The sequence below is a fragment of the Plectropomus leopardus genome, chromosome 16, assembly GCF_026936395.1.
Source record: "Plectropomus leopardus strain MGB_pleo_1.0 chromosome 16, ASM2693639v1, whole genome shotgun sequence".
In the NCBI taxonomy this organism is placed as follows: Eukaryota; Metazoa; Chordata; class Actinopteri; order Perciformes; family Serranidae; genus Plectropomus; species Plectropomus leopardus.
In genome coordinates, this window is record NC_142191.1 from 24004281 (window position 1) to 24021792 (window position 17512).

At 38.1% G+C, this 17512-nt stretch overlaps 2 protein-coding genes across 7 annotated transcripts in view; one reads left to right on the forward strand and one right to left on the reverse strand.

The window, feature by feature from the left end:
• LOC121955871 (uncharacterized) overlaps window positions 1-17512 on the reverse strand; it is a 49767-nt gene that overhangs the window by 29291 nt on the left and 2964 nt on the right. For 3 of the 5 annotated variants that reach the window (XM_088089018.1, XM_088089016.1, XM_088089019.1), the window contains one exon: window positions 3661-3705. In XM_088089018.1, coding sequence (XP_087945144.1) covers window positions 3661-3705 — 45 coding nt within the window. Of the gene's footprint in view, window positions 1-3660; window positions 3750-17512 lie in introns of all 5 variants that reach the window. The other 2 variants (XM_088089017.1, XM_088089015.1) reach the window with 1 other exon arrangement.
• On the forward strand, window positions 8430-16446 carry LOC121955166 (12-(S)-hydroxy-5,8,10,14-eicosatetraenoic acid receptor-like). Of its 2 annotated transcripts, XM_042503007.2 has the most exons (4): window positions 8431-8509; window positions 8563-8985; window positions 11426-11831; window positions 13604-16446. In XM_042503007.2, the coding sequence occupies exons 2-4, from the start codon at window positions 8831-8833 to the stop codon at window positions 14069-14071; spliced, it is 1029 nt and encodes a 342-aa protein (XP_042358941.1). In that variant the 5' UTR covers window positions 8431-8509; window positions 8563-8830; the 3' UTR covers window positions 14072-16446. The 2 variants fall into 2 exon arrangements, with proteins under 2 accessions (XP_042358940.1, XP_042358941.1); XM_042503006.2 differs by having other exon boundaries at window positions 8430-8985.

The window sequence follows — 17512 nt, forward strand, 5'->3', positions numbered from 1 at the left end:
ACTCTATTGAAGCTACCAAAAATAAAAACAATGATTTGGAACAATATTTAGAAGCTCTGCATGACTCAAATTACCAAACTTTAAAAAATACAACACAGATTCTACTGTGTGAGTGTGAGAGGAGCTCTCTGAATCACCTCAAATGTAGTCATATAAATGGATTAAAGTATCACCTTATACTGCAGTATTAACCATGGTGCACATACAAAACTGGATCAGATGACAAATGCACAAAAAAAATGCAAAATTAATTAAATTAAAAATTAATCTGATACATCTTGCGTAACATACTTTTTCCCAAAATCTATGTTTAGAGAGTGTTTCCTTCCATATTTCCAGGCCTGGTGGTGTGAGAGATTTCAAGTGTTTGTCCACTCTGAGGGGAAAACAAACATATTTGTATAAAGAAGTCTCAGAGGAGCATCTGGATGAAGTTACTTGGTTAAATCTTTGGCTTGATTGATTTTTAGGCCACTTGGGGGCAGGAGAACTGCACAACAAGCTAGTGTTTATGCAAAACTTTTGGTCATCATTAAGTCACCGATATTTCCCAAGACTGGGGTGACGGATGCTTCATCTCAATGAGTTGATGAGATGATTTCAGAATTGTTCACACAGTGTGTTCACACTGTTCACACTGTTCACACGTCAGCCACTGTTTGTGAACAATTGTTCACAAACAGTGGCTGACGTTTTGACTTTTCTCAGACCCGCCCTGAACGATTTGCATAAAAAGATGTGTTTGTGAGATTTTTTCAACTTAAAATCCGTACTGAATTGATAAAGAAACTACTTTAAATATTATATAATGTTGTGGTGAAGTCATTTTTCCCCTCGAATAGTGCACAGCTCACCCCTCCGTGGTTTGGTGAAGGAAAAGGTTTGGGGGAAACACATATTGACAGAGAGATTATCTATGACAACACCAGGATTCTGGGTGCGATAAATCCTTGGGTGCCATTAGGGCTGGATATCGGTTCTCGATATCTTTAAGACAGGGTTCAGCAACCTTTTTGGAAACGTGCCATTTTGAAATGCTCTTGTCAATCAGTGTGCCACATTATTATAATGTCAATCCCTCACTACGCAGAAGCAAACTCTTAGACCCAGCAGAATGAACTTATAAGTTTTACTGTCACTGCCTGACACTCTGCTGCTTTGTCTGTACAATGAATAACCAAATGGTCGGCTTAATATATTCCAACAGAACTCCTAACTGAACACTCCAGCTCCAAAACTAGAAAATTAATATGTGGACGCAGATGTTGTCATCCTGGTGTGCTGCCACAATTAATAGCATCTAAGCTACTGCATGCCAATGATGGCACATGTATTCAGGTAGCTGACCCCTGCTTTAAGGAAACTATAAAAACATTAAAAAGAGTGGCCATACTACACGCCACTGCACTGATATTATGGGTATCGAATAAAGTACACTATTGGTATCAGTATAACTTGGAGAAAACTGGTATTGGTACTGGTATCCTTTAAAAAAAATATATATATATATATATATATATATACACTACCGTTCAAAAGTTTGGGGTCACTTAGAAATTTCCTTATTTTTGAAAGAAAAGCACTGTTTTTTTCAATGAAGATAACATTAAACTAATCAGAAATACACTCTATACATTGCTAATGTGGTAAATGACTATTCTAGCTGCAAATGTCTGGTTTTTGGTGCAATATCTACATAGGTGTATAGAGGCCCATTTCCAGCAACTATCACTCCAGAGTTCTAATGGTACAATGTGTTTGCTCATTGTGTCAGAAGGCTAATAGATGATTAGAAAACCCTTGTGCAATCATGTTAGCACAGCTGAAAACAGTTTAGCTGGTTAGAGAAGCTATAAAACTGACCTTCCTTTGAGCAGGTTGAGTATCTGGAGCATCGCATTTGTGGGGTCGATTAAATGCTCAAAATGGCCAGAAAAAGAGAACTTTCATGTGAAACTCGACAGTCTATTCTTGTTCTTAGAAATGAAGGCTATTCCATGCGAGAAATTGCCAAGAAACTGAAGATTTCCTACAATGGTGTGTACTACTCCCTTCAGAGAACAGCACAAACAGGCTCTAACCAGAGTAGAAAGAGAAGTGGGAGGCCCCGCTGCACAACTGAGCAAGAAGATAAGTACATTAGAGTCTCTAGTTTGAGAAATAGACGCCTCACAGGTCCTCAACTGGCAGCTTCATTAAATAGTACCCGCAAAACGCCAGTGTCAACATCTACAGTAAAGAGGCGACTCCGGGATGCTGGCCTTCAGGGCAGAGTGGCAAGGAAAAAGCCATATCTGAGACTGGCCAATAAAAGAAAAAGATTAATATGGGCAAAAGAACACAGACATTGGACAGAGGAAGATTGGAAAAAAGTGTTATGGACGGACGAATCGAAGTTTGAGGTGTTTGGATCACACAGAAGAACATCTGTGAGACGCAGAACAACTGAAAAGATGCTGGAAGAGTGCCTGACGGCATCTGTCAAGCATGGTGGGGGTAACGTGATGGTCTGGGGTTGCTTTGGTGCTGGTAAGGTGGGAGATTTGTTCAGGGTAAAAGGGATTTTGAATAAGGAAGGCTATCACTCCATTTTGCAACGCCATGCCATACCCTGTGGACAGTGCTTGATTGGAGCCAATTTCATCCTACAACAGGACAATGACCCAAAGCACACCTCCAAATTGTGCAAGAACTATTTAGAGAAGAAGCAGGCAGCTGGTGTTCTATCTGTAATGGAGAGGCCAGCACAGTCACCTGATCTAAACCCCATTGAGCTGTTGTGGGAGCAGCTTGACCGTGCACGGGCACGCAAGAGGTGCCCATCCAGCCAATCCAACTTGTGGGAGGCGCTTCTAGAAGCGTGGGGTGAAATTTCTCCAGATTACCTCAACAAATTAACAGCTAGAATGCCAAAGGTCTGCAATGCTGTAATTGCTGCAAATGGAGGATTCTTTGACGAAAGCAAAGTTTGAAGGAAAAATTATTATTTCAAATACAAATCATTATTTCTAACCTTGTCAATGTCTTGACGATATTTTCTATTCATTTTACAACTCATGGTGGTAAATAAAAGTGTGACTTTTCATGGAAAACACAAAATTGTCTGGGTGACCCCAAACTTTTGAACGGTAGTGTATATATATATATATATATATATATATATATATATATATATATATATATATATATATATATATATATATATATATATATATATATATATATATATATATATATATTTTAGTGTTGTAAGAGTAAACAATAATCACATTCATTAGCTGCAAAATTATATGTGCTACATTCCCCAGAAGTATGCACAAGTCTAATGAGCATGTGTTTTTATCACATTTGTGCACAACATTACCAATCTTTACACATTATTACCTTCTGGTTTGGTCTTTTATATTTATTATAATATATATTATTTGAATGAATATACGTAAAAGTTAAAACAAAACCCTTCACTTCACATGCACCACAAAATTCAAATATGACTCAAGTGTCCTTAGCAAAACTAGCGGAACCTAGTGGTGCTTTCTTTCCAACCTATCTTCAGTACAATGTAAAAAGCTGAGTGACTGAGACTTTATTACTTTCGACTAGACTTTTGAGATTTGACCTGATTCAAATATTCAAAGGAAGCACCAGTCATTAAAGCACCTTCTCAGAGCTCATGGCAATCAGCACTGGCGACAAGTCGATCCACTGCAAGGGCACACAGACAGGAAACATCAAACCTTTGAAAGAGTCTAAGCAAGAGACAAAGAGATAGAAGGAGAAAGAAAATCAGATTAAAATGTGAAATAAAAAAAAGAAAAAAAAAACATTTCTAAGCGATAGCATGTGGGAGGAAACACAAGCTGAGTCTAAACTGCTGCCCAGAAATGCTTCTTGGTATTTCCTTTCATACTGATTATAATAAATTTAAGAGACATGTCTCCCAGAGCACCTTGCTCTAAGTACAGACAAAGTAAACAACTGAAGTGTCTGTATACGGCTGCCATCATTACTGTGGCTTTAATGTAAGAGGATTCCCACTAATACCTGACGCATGAAGACAAAAACATTTGTGCAGGAAATTATAGAGGCTTCTTTTGTTGCACGAAAAGAAGACAAGATAAGTTGTGGCCGTCTTATCGGAACAGAGGCCTCAGGCAGCTCTTTGTGCACATTCTGGAGGTACATAATGCAAGATATGTCACATGAGCATGCATGGTTCTCCTTTTAAAATGGACTAGTCTTTTTTTTTTTACACTGGTTGCACAAGCAGTTTGTTCATGTACTGTAATAAGCATTATGTTGAGCATTTTTTCAGCCTACTAAGCATCTATCTAGGAGGGGCAGGACTACACTGGAATGTTAACTGAGCTTATTTTCTGTACATCATGCTCTGATGTTCTCTGCCATGAGTTTTTACCCAAGTCCTGCAAGACTGAAGAGTACAGATAAACAAACTTTAAAGTTATAACTGCTCCACCAAATGAAGACCTGCTCAAGTTATAGCGCAACAAAAGAAACATATTAAGGCTGTTTCTGACCCCAATCATGTCCTGAAGAGTAAACAGAAATTGCTGTGCTCAAATAAATAAAGTAAATGAAGGGTTTTAATTAGGTCAGTAAATCCTAAAATTAAATATGGAGCTTCATAACAGAACAAATGTATGTTCAAAGGTCTTGAGCAAGTTGTCTTTGGTGAACACACTATTTTGTTAAATATGCATCCTTGTTTCTTATCTTGAATGTTTGAATGTCTGTGTTGCAAGTGCTCTAATGTAAGAAAAAATTCAGACCACATATTGGGGCCGTCAAAACTTTTCTAAATTTAGTTTAACCACAAAGCATAACCGAAAATCAGGACAGCACACGCTTTGACTGAATGGCCTGTGCAGCTGCTAAGAAGAGCACAGCCACATTCTGCATTGAAATGAATTGCATTGATCTGAGCAGTGCCTGTCTTTAGTGTAAAAGCGGAGGAAGATGACTGAGCTACATGGCCTGAATTACTGTGAATTACTGTGTCACTTGCTGTGGCAAGGACATTGCTCCAATTTCTCTGAATTTGTATAGTAACCAGTAATCTTTTTTTTTTGTTTCTAGTCAATTGACGTCATTATAACATAAATGTATGTTTTAGGGTCAGCAGATTTTTTCCGCTAGAAACATCAATGAACACATCAGTTTAGTCCCCTATAGCTAGCTTGGGACCCCATGATGGAGACTCTTTTTTTTACATTATTATTATTTTTACTAATATCTTTATTTGTTTGCAATGAAATAAACTCAGACTCAGACTCAGCTTGCTAATTAGTTTGTTATCAGTTTCTGTGGTTAGAAGGCTACGCAGAGTAATATAGAAATGTGGAAAGCAATTAGCAGTCGAAAAGGAATTAGATGACATTGCCCTTACAAAGGACGAATCAACATGATGTCATGTTTACAACAGTTGGTAGACAACTGGCAACTGATTTGAATAGCATAGACATGAGAACTCAGCTAACTTGTTTATTTCTGTTTTGATTTTGAGGTGTAACTAACGTTTAAAGCTATATAGTCTAACATGGTGGTCCAACCTGTCCTAGGTTTCTGTTGTGTTAATTCTATGTGTTATGTTGGTTAGCTAGCATCGTTGATAAACTAAATCTACCACCTCAGAAGCTAAGCAATGTACTGCTGTGGACGGGGGATGGTGCAAAATGTATTTCAGCAACTAAGACCTACCTAAAAAAATATCAATATCAGTTAAAGTGTATGCTATATTTGAACATTTTCTCCACTTTACCTTTTACTTTAACTGATTGAGGCAGTGGAAGACCAGCAACTCCAGTGTTTTGTAAGGTTAAATTACTGTTTTTGTCAGAGGAGTCTGGTGTCTTTGAGACAATGCCTTCAATTTGTTGGTGGTTAGGGTTTTCTGGCGGCAAAGTAAAGCTGTGAGAATTTTCTTAATATAGTGTCTACTGAACTGATATTGATGTTTTTAGGTGGGTGTTTTCTGAGGTGGTTAAAACTAGCCAATTGAGGCAGCATTTGCTCTGAAAACATTATGATTCTGTCTATGGTCATTTTATCACAACTAACAACCAGTCAAAGTGCTTTATTTGGCCTATCCATTTTAGGGTCCTGATTTAACTTTTGGGAATTTTTAAGGCCATAGTTTAAAATATTGTAAAATATAGTATTTGATTGTATTATGTTAGCTACAAGAACAAGCAACAAAGCTATTCATTTGTTTTTGTAAAGCAGATAAATCCCCCTAAGAGCACGTCTAAAATTATCAATGATTCTCTGAATTCAAAAGGTTGCTATTATCTTTTAGGTCTCTTATCTACACTCTGCATCTGTGTTTTAACTTCCTCTTGCTGCTGCGTCACTTTAATACTGTGCAAAAACACAAATAGAACTCTATAATTAATTTTCTTAATGCTTCTGCAAATGTGAAAGAATTGTTACCCATCTTTCTACCTTTAAAAAGAGGTTGTTAGGAATAATGCTGCAATGTTAAACAGGGACAGTACACAACATTTCTGTGGTAGACAAGCAATGTCGCAATAACTATTAAAAGAGGCACTGCTGTGGTCAGAGGTGCAACACACAGAATGTCTAAATGCACTTGCTGTGTTTGGACATGTGGTTTGTTGCAGAACCTGTGCGGCATTGCTCTTTCGTGCAATATAACACTTTGTCTAGGACAGAGCGTGACAAAGTGCTAAAACTTCGTCATGCTCACAGACTTCACTTTTTGCAGACTTCACTTGTAGGAAGGTGAAGTCTGCAACTAAATGCATGGCTTTACAGCAATTCAAGTTTTAAATCATTAGTATACAGCTTGTCAGTGAAAAAAGTAGCAGACAAGAAGGCAGATGGGTCAAGTAGATGTTTAAAAGCTGACCCAACCTAGCCATGAGCTTTTCCTGTATTCATTTAACATCACTAGGAAGAATTTGAAGTATTTATCAAATAATCTGGCCACGCCGTTTGAGTTTGTTGAACAAACATTTCCAAACAAGATGTCTGCCCCTCCCTGTTTATCTTAAATATCTACATGGTGCAATGTACGAAGAAAGCTGAATCTCTGGACTGGAGCCTCCATTAATAATATTTTATTATTCATCATCTGGTTTGACAAAAGGTGTAAAAGAGTATTTGAGTCAAACTAGAGAAACCCTTCGACACCTACGAGGGTTGAGAAATCACTTTGGGACTGTTTGCAAATCTGTTTTCAGTATTTCTAGTTCTGCTCTAAAACCAGCTTTCACCATGGAGGATGTGATTGAGAAAGATGACTTCAATCACAGCGTCATTTCACCATTATTTTCACAATTTGGTGATGAGTACTTCAACTGAACCGTGATATTCCCCAGAAACCTTTCAACTGAATAAAAGTACAACATGTTCAATCAAGAGTTATGTCCAGTCATATCAATTCCCCATCAACTTATTAAATGGGATTTTGTCATTACGAATACACATGCATCATATTCCTGTGACGCTGTTTTCATGCTTTAAGAAACCCCCCCGCCCCATATGATTATTGGTATTTCACTTCCAGCAAATCTCTCACTTCCAGCAAACTTCACTCTCTAAGTTGAGACTTCAAGATCTCTTTTTTCCTGAGCAGCATTTTGAGTCACAGGTTGGATAGTGCTGTAGAAGTAGCACAATGAATGTTAAGTGTTAAGTTTCACTTTCACGGCACCTGGTGTTTTACTGTTATATTCCAACAGCGCTCCCCATGAACAACCCAGTGGAAAAACAACGTGGTCATTTTGACTGAAATTCTTCCGAAGGAAGTGTACAAGAAAAAAAATGAATGTGGGGGGGGGGGGGTTGTTAGTAATTGATAGAAAAAATGGTCATTTTGGGGCTAAAGTTTTCCTTTAAGCTCATCCTTAATAATCACAATTTAAATGTTATGGCATGTTATGCAGCTTCTCTAATCATAATAAATATATATATACAGTACAAACACACAGTATATTCCATACAAGATTTTATCTATCCTATCTGTATGACATCAAGATGATCTTGTACCAGCAGAACTCGCTATGTCATTTTCCTTGAAGGACAATGTTTTCTAAGTCCTGTCGTCACCATATCCAATAATAAAGCTAGACATGTGGAGGCATGATGGTTTCGTATGGACAGCCACCTGAGGAATTTCACAGGCGTTTCTTCCCATACTCCTGGAAAACACCTTTAACAGCCACTTTTCCAGTCACCACTTTCTGTGTAATATAGAAACTGTAAAGGGCATGTCCTCCTTTCTTTTTAGTCATCTACTTACAAGTGCCTTGAAACTTGTACCATTAAGACATTTTTATGTTTAAAGTAGAAACTAGCATCTTCCAAACTGAGTAAGCTTAAGTTAAGCCCCCCCCTTTAAACCACACCTCCAGCTGACAACAACTTCTTCCTCTCGAAAGGATCAGTGGCAGCCTCACATAAAAAGGGCTAACAGACTCACTGAGACAGGGTGTTTTCTCTCCTCTGTATTCAGCCCTTTTTTTCAGTTCATGCCGGGTTTACTGTGCATGTCTCCTCAGCATGTTTTAGCACGGCAAGCTTAGTCGTCACAGAGCTTCAGAATCACTGTAAGGCTCTCAGAAGGGGACTGTTGAATTTGACAAATCACAGTGAGAAGGGGAATCGGTGCCTGAGCAGAGAAGATTCTGGGTCAGAGGCAACTACAACCACCTCCAAAACGAAGGATTTAACTCTGTGATGCCTGCCTGGAAACACCTATAACCCTTTTCTCTCGTTCATAAAACAGGACTTATTTGACTGCAACTTCTTTTACTGCTGTTTAAGTATTGCTACCTTCGAGACTGTTATGTTCAGCCAGAGAAACATGTCTACAAATGAAACTATTGACCACTGCAGGGGACCCAACGCAACCACATACAAAGCCCTCTCCTGGCTGATGATTGGAGAGTTCCTGCTGGGTCTGCCACTCAACCTGTCTGTCCTCTACATCTTCGTCTTCAAGTATGTGCCTGTCTTTTCCACTATTTTCTGAGGGTGTTCAAAAGTAATATGTACAGTGGGGATTGTTGAAAAGCCAGGGAAAGCATTCAGAGATGGAAACTTTACAAACAACCAAGAACTTGATCTTGATAACTGATGTTTGTGCGACTCATCGGCTGAGAATTTCTTGGCATTTTGCCTCGCTAAGTGATTCAAACCTTGATAACACAAGGTCAGTGAGGTCGCCTGGGTTACGGTATAGATATATCCAGACAATTTTTTAACTACTAGTCATAGTAGTAGCTAGTAAGAGACTGACAATTTTCTCATTTAAATGGTCAGATTGTGGTGGTGAGCATCTCTCCCACTGTGATCAAGCTGTGTCTTGATTCATTTAACGATCTGACACATTTTCAAACAGTCATTAAACAGCAGTTTAATGACTTTGCAGGAAGAAATCCTAATAGATACATACAGTGGCGTCTTAGGCCTGGGTGTATGAGGCTTCAGTCCTAAATGTTTTATAAATAGCCCCTGATTTAAATATATAGGCAATATATATTTCTCTACAAAAAGAACAGGCCTAATAACAAAAAATAAAACTATTATCTATCATTCTGCTTATAGTTGTACTTGAATAAATGTACTCAGTTACAGTTCATTACTATTTGTTAAGTATTCTGTATTCAATACTAATTACTCACAACTACATATTTATATTTTTCTCACCCCATTTCATAATTAATCTTGAAAGTAAAAAAAAAAGAAAAAAGCTTTTATGGGTAAATAAGGTGCCGGAGTGGGGGGAAAAAAAGCACTGAAATAGAGCTTGTTTATTTAAAAAAAAGTTCCCGACTAAGGACCCCCCTAAACCTCCTACTGAGGTCCCCCGTCCTCAAATCCTAGAAACGCCCCTGGTTGCATGTTCACAGCAGTGAGTAGAAGAGGGGGCAGTGAGAACATCCTGTTTGGATTCTCGTGCATTGGCAAAATATGTTAATTAAAAGTGAATTTCAGCAATGGAAAATGCTGAACTTATCCTTACAACTTGCATGCACTCCTCAAATGTGTTGTTTAGGTTGTATAGGATTCATGCACATATACATTTTCTGTAAAAGGGCAAAGACTATTTAAAATGCAGTGATTTTGGAACCTCTTTGCAAATTCAGGACACTACTTTAAAATGGAAAACATGTGTATCAGTTTTATTTCCCTAAATAGTTACGTCACTTGTGAACCAAACAATATTTACCCCTGGTGAATTCATTTTTCACAGAGTGCACAGTGTGCTAATCTGGCCGAGTTGCTCAGAAGAAACCTGACTGGTTTGGGATCAAATCTTGAAAACCAGTTGTTAGAAAGAAAGAAAAAAAAACAACAGAGGAATTCTGATATCGGAATATCATGAAATCCAATTTTGGTTATGATCAGGATCAAACCTTCTAAAATGTTTTTATCTGATCAGAATGATCCTGATTTGGACATCCATGTTTTCCTGTCCAGAATCAGATTAGAATCAAATTATCTTAAAATTCTTAAAAATACCAAACCCGAAAGACAAGTGCTCTAAACAGGAATACATACCACAATGTAGGCATTCTGCTATCAAACACACTGCAACTGGCACTTATCACCATAGGTGCATTATTGCATTTACTGTTGAGTAAACACATAAATGACCAAGTCTAATTGCATTTTGTTCCTGAAATCCACTGTGAATCCACCTTTCTGCTGGAGATCAGAATAATCTTGACTTTTTGGATCAGATCAGATTTAAGAATCTTTTTTTCTTTTAATTTGATCTTTCCTCCAATTTGAGATGCAATTCTATTCCATAGCCAAAATATGATTAGATTACCTGGCTGTTTTCTTTCTTTTTTTATATAAAAATAATTATAGCAACCCCATACTGGCTATTATACCTGTTGTTTCTTCCATAGCTAGTACCCTACATTGTGATACACAATAGACACATTTAGAGTACATAACCTGTGTTTGGAAATCTTAAAAAAGTTTTTATCTGGATGAGGGTGATCCATACCAGTGTTGCTTTGAAAAAAAAAGCACAAAAGTCAGATGGATTATCTGATCCTGGATAGCAAAACATAGGATTTCCAAACCAGATCATTCTGATACAGATTAAGGTTTCTGAGCAGGGATAAAGTGATAAATGTGATAAATGTGGAACACACTGTGCTGTGGGTAAGTGCTGAAATGGCAAAGAGTCAGTGTGTTCCTTGGCACCATTGTATATTTCCACCCCCAAATATACAGTGCAAAAAGAAGAGCTGTGGCAAATAGGACATGTTAAATGAGTGAACTGCCACACATTGCTGTGTGCAGAGACTCTGAACGACAGGGTCAGCATCAGGCTTTCTGCTCTGTTATGTTTACTCTCGATGCAGAATAAACTTTGAAACAGTGAAGCTAATAACTGTTTTGTCAATTACTTCCACTTTAGGTTCAAGTTCTGGAAGAACAAAAGTATCTTCCTGTTCAATATTGTGGTTGCTGACTTCTTGCTGGTGGCCTGTCTTCCTGCCAAGGCCTACCATTACCATCATGGCCAGAGACGCAGCCAGAATAAAGTGTTGTGTAAGACGATGCTCTTCATGCTGTTCCTCAACCGAGGAGCCAGCATTGCCTTCCTCATCACCCTGTCCCTCGACCGCTACTTCAACGTGGTGCATCTCGGGAGGAGGAATTTTGTCAAAGCGCTAAAGAAAAGTCCTCAAATCTCTATCCTCATCTGGCTTCTGTTGCTGCCCCTCACCATCCCCACGATGGTCACCACCTTTGAATGCTGCAACAGCCTGGGCCGGGAAGTTGAGACGTTTTATCACGATGTTACAGACGTCTTCAGAGAGGTACTGTATTGGTTTCTTTTGTTTTGATAGAGCAGATTTTGCATGAGTAATAGCTGTAAATATTTCAGCACCTATGCCATGAAAACCAAGAAGGCTTTAATCATTATTATGGGATAATAAATAAAAGACTAATTTAAACTCTGACATCAGAGAACCAGCCCTGCCAAAGCTAACTGCATCCAGCACTTTATAAGAACTAGAGTTAATTACACTGCCTCATACCATCACACAGACTTCCCATAAAGCTGACAGTCAATACTGTTTTGAACTGTTGTTCCTATCCACCAGTTCCCTGACTAACAGCTTGCCACAGGCAGTATACAAATCTGTTTGGGCATTTTAAGCAATCAGTTTATTAATTTATCAGCAGAAACTTTTCTGTCACTTTTCAAGTCATTTCAAGTCATTTTTACTCAAAAATCCACTCAAAACTGAATATTTGCTTGTTTTATTAGCTATTTGAAAAACCAAATAGAAAAATACTTTTGTGTTTTGGACTGTTGCTAAGACAAAAGACAAGTAATGGCATGAAAACAAGAGTTTGAGATGACTGGGACGGCTGAGTAGTTAAATTAAATAATGAGTCAGAAACCTCATCACCTAACAAAACAATCTTTGATTAAGGGGTATAAATAATGAACTCTTCACTGTCTCAGACCTTCCGTAAACACTCCTGGCCTCATACAACCCTAAACTTCAGATGAATATGATAAATACAAATGTGAACGTAAAATTACTTTTAATCAGTCTTAAATCCGTTCCTAATGGTGAAATACAGAAAAGAACAATAAAAGTGCATAAAAAAGTTTAGATTTGAGTGTCAAAACTAGGTTTCAGTGCTTGTGTAGTCAGCTACACATCTATTTGTAGCGAGAGAGAGAAACAGATTATGATGCCCAGTGTTAAAGTGCAATCACCTCTTTATGAGGCTCATTCCAGTTGTGATCACATTTGGGATTTAATGTTTACATGAGCACAGAGAAATCCAGTTATTCATATTCCCTGTATATATGCAAGCTACTTTCAGAAAATGGGATACACCCAAAACCTGATCATAAACGGGTTTTTCATGTCCATAGAAGCTCCCACATTATGTAATTCTACGGTATATCATGTGTGTAAACTAAACTGCAGACTAAATTTACGATTAACAGAGACAAAAAGTGGCAAGCAACTCATATGAATGGGTGTGAAACGGGTTCAATGCGCATCGGCAAGTCCGAATTACATCTGATGTATGAATGTCTGTATCATCACGCTTAATTTTTATAAACAAAAAAAAAAAGCCACGTCATGTAAATATTATTAACAGCGCTGATCAAGCTCAGCTTTCACTGATTAGTTTTATTCCCCCTCAATATCAGTTTAAGAGTAGTCTACACTATATTTTGAACATTATCACAGCTTTTGAAATTGAACCATTTGAAATTGTGATATAAAAAACATCACACTCTATTAAGAAAAACAGTAACTTTACACCACTGGACAGCAGAATTGCTGATTTACAGTTTTAATTATGTTGTCTTCCTCTGAATCCACCAAGGTGTGTAGTTGTTGCCCTTGTTATCTCGATGAAGGCAGTTTGGATTTGTTTTATTGGCACTATTTATTGGCTATTATTTTATTTGGAATATTACATAACAATAAAAATGTCCAATTATTGGCTGATAATTTATCGGGCCAATATATATTTTGCATCCCTGGCACATAAACGAATACTATTTTGCTTTATGAGGGATCACACTCAAAGTTGCTTCTCTTTTATTTTCAAGATCGTCTACTTCACCCAGATCATCATCCCCTTCATCATCCTTGTCTACTGCACTGTACGCATCGTCAACCGGCTAAGGAGGAAGACGGTCGGTGAAAAGACCAAACTGAGGAGAGCAGTGTGCGTGGTCATGTCTGTCGTCCTTGTCTTCTCTATCTGCTTCCTGCCCAGTACTGTAGCCAGAGCGGTGCTGCTGGCCGTAAGACTGAAGGAGTGGCAGGACACAGAGGACGTTGTGGTTCAGGTCTACGACAGCCTCATGGTTTTGTCTTACATTGACTGCCTGCTGGACCCGCTGGTCTACTGCTTCTGTAACTCAGGGTTTAAGGATGCTTACATAAACACGTTCTTTCCTAAGTGTCTCCAGGTGAAACTGCAAAATACAGACTTTGGCTTGGGAACAACAGCGACTACAACACTTTCGACTTCTGGAGATAGAAAAATTTCTTTGCCAATATTAGAGAAATGATTTTTTTCCCCCTTAAATTGTACTGAAAACTATCTCAGAGGGAGCACAGGTTGTTTATTGCAGTTACACCTCAGACACACAGATAGCATTACCACTGGTCCACCAGAAAAAGGTGCTTTAAGATAACCTGCAAGATTAGACTTCCCCTCTGAAAGGCTGCAAACACAGCGGAGGTAAATGCTGCCCTGCATCACTCCTCCTCTGTAGAGTTAGTTGTCAGTGGGTATGACTATCATCTGCATCCATCTAAATGCAGCACGTGCTTATGGTTTATGTGAGGCAGTGTTGTCCATCCTGTTTGGGTCAACTCTGTATGCATGCACACTTTTGTGTGTCATCTGCTGAAAAATGTTGCACAGTAATTCTCCAAAGTTTTCAGTATTTTTATAATAATAGATTTTTTTCTGCACTTTCTCAACGTGGAATCCATACTGGTATGTTCAATAATGTCACATAAAATGTGTAAGTTTAAGTTTACTTCTTTCAACTGCTAACAGCAAGTCAGAGAAGATGTCAGTTGAGCAAAGATACATTTACATACAGTCCTGTAAAAAGAGTTATTCAGGGCTTTAAAGGGATAGTTCGCATTTTTTGAAGGTGGGTTGGTAAGGCTAGTTTATTTTACATACAGTATATCTCAGTCATCTATCCCCAGTTTGGAGCAGCAGGCTGGAGTCTGTCACAGACGCTAGCAATCTGCTGCTGTGGATGGGGGTCAGCAACAAAATATATTTTAGAGTAAAAGGTTTCACCCAAGAAAAAATAGTCAATATCACTTTAAATGTACCCGATGTTGCTAGAATATTTTCGCCCATTTACCGAAAACGCTTGCATTGCATGTAATGGCTTTGGTTCCTCAACTAAACTATGGTCAAAGTCACCAGACTCCTTTGACAAGAACAGTAATTTTAGCTCGCTGAGCACAGGTACTGCTGCTTCGATCAGCTAGTTTGTGCTATTGTGTGACTTTGGTGAATCAGAACTAACCCCTTCAAATGCAAAAGTTACACAATAACACAAAACAAAAGAACTTTTTGAGGCATCGGAAGCTCCATATATTAAAAAAAAAAGATTAATTTACATGCATTATCTTTTATGAATACAATATGATAGCTTTAAAGCCAAGGATCAAAATGTATCCATCTGCAGTTGCTCATGCTCAGCCAGCCTCACAAAAACAAGAACACACATTTATGTCTGTAACGTTTCACTATCCTATTGCCGCAGTCGAAGGAAACGTATAGCCCGGTCTTACAAAATAGTTGGAAGCGATAATAACGTCAAGAATTGGGTTTTACATTTCGGACTGACTTTTCTGCACTGAGACATAATCTTGCAAGAGAGAATAGCAATCAGTGTATAAAATCAACACCATCGACTAGCCCAGTGCTGCTGAAACATGCAAGTGGCTGGTACATTTGCTTTACTTACCAGCTGAAAAACAAAGGTAGTCTATTCAATTTGAAATTTTGGCCACTGGATGAAAAACTTGATTTTGCAACTTGATTGCAATGCATCTAATACTTGTTATTTCCCCCTATTCCTAACAGTTGCGTGTATAAATTCTTAATACTGTCTGGCTGGTCCATACATATGGCTTCATATTATACATCTGTTGCCTGATCTAATGGAAAATTCGATTTGTAACAAGTGAGCTAGATGTAAATTTGCTTTTGAGCTGCATGCTTTACATAGAACAATTTAAATATATATTTTTATATTATTATCTACTTTAATATAACAGGGCATTTTATTTATTGGGATTTATTTCAGACCAGGTGTTTGTGATGATAGATACAGCATTTTCCTCGTGATTCGGTTTTATTGCATATTACGGCCCCTGAAATAACCGTGTAGTATAGACCAAACATAATGTATAGAAACTTTCATCACTCAGGAAACTCTATATCTCTGTGTTCATCATCAGATACCTCAAACTAGTTCTGCTTGTTCTCACTGGGGTTTACACTCACTGTGACATACTGTCAACTTGACCAAATGTTCTGCTGTTACTCAAAGATGTACATAAACATTTCAATACCTCACAGTTGTTCCGTGAACCCTTTGGAAAGTCATTCATTCTTCTTCGGTTGAATTAACACTTTTTCATGTTGTTGCCTCTTTTTATAATCAGAGTAAACTGGCCTGTTTAAATTCTGGTGTGAAAAATGTCCATCAACCGCTACAAAAATGTCAAACCTGAGTGGAGTACAGGAACCTGGAAGGCTTTTTTTAAACTGTCCTCATTCACGCTGTAAACAACTTTGTGATGATGATGAAAATTGAATCAGTTGTATAAGACTGAGACACTGACTGAAGATCTTTGTATACTGTTGTTGTAAATAAACAGAGCACAGATGATATACCTGTTACAAGTGCATCACGGTAGTTTTTACAGCTTTTAGTGCCTGAAAGAGAGGAGCTTTTTCCTTTCTCAGCAAAATACGACCACAAGATGGACAGTTCTGATACCCACATGCTGCGCAATGCACCAACCCACAAAGCTTTTATTGTGAAATCACCTTCCTCTTTTTCTAATGGTTTAAAGTTATGCCAAAGAAGTACAAAAAACAACACCTCCATATCTCTATACCCTTCTAAATCAATGCAACATCCAAACCTCCGATCACACACACAGACCATGGTGTCTTCTGCACAAGTTAAAAAAACACATTCTTGTTTTGTTGTCTATCCATTTCCTAACTTAGCTGCGTCTTGTGTCTGTGAACCTGTTTACATATGCAACAGACCGTCATTTTATCCTTTTCTTTTCAAGCATGCTTGAAACATTTTGAGGTATGTGCCCTTTGCTGTAGACAGGTATTATGGGTGTTGCAACATGAGAGCTGCTACTGGTGGCTGTCAAGTTGAGGCAAGCAGAGTGGGAATATCACAGCAGCAGAAACAAAAACAGAGAAAATAAGAATGAAAACAAAGTCAAGCAAACCCTAAATGCTGAAAAACACATCAGTGTTGTTGTTTCTACCTTTATTGCAGATTGGCTCCATGCCCTGTCTGCTTTTTGATGCCTGTAATGACTTAATGTCTCAGCCTCAGAGCAAATACAGCATTCAGGGATTTAGCTCATTAAAATAAATGACGTTGACGATGAATGAAAAACTTGACAATTTAAGGACAGTGGGAGTGAGAATAACAACACTTGATGCAGTGCACGTTGTAATTACAATCGAGCTTTTCCAACTTCGCGATCAGATTCTCCAGATCTGAATCTGAGAATGTGCTCTGTGCTGTTATGGTTTGAGTTTGTTAGAGATGTGTGCAGTGGATGCTGTAACAGGAGTATGCTGAACATCACTTACAACAAGCAGCCACTGCACAAACATGAAGGTTGCTGCAGATGTACACATTTAGTCATAAAATGCTCAAATGTAAAGATCGATGTTGGGATTTCAGAATATTGCAAATGATCAGATAATTGAT

Excerpts from the sequence above, each read along its gene's own strand:
- LOC121955166 (XM_042503006.2), top strand. The coding sequence starts at position 8,831 with ATGTTCAGCCAGAGAAACATGTCTACAAATGAAACTATTGACCACTGC. Across the intron at positions 8,986-11,425 it reads CTCTACATCTTCGTCTTCAA|GTTCAAGTTCTGGAAGAACA; the intron begins GTATGTGCCTGT and ends CTTCCACTTTAG. Across the intron at positions 11,832-13,603 it reads TTACAGACGTCTTCAGAGAG|ATCGTCTACTTCACCCAGAT; the intron begins GTACTGTATTGG and ends TTTATTTTCAAG.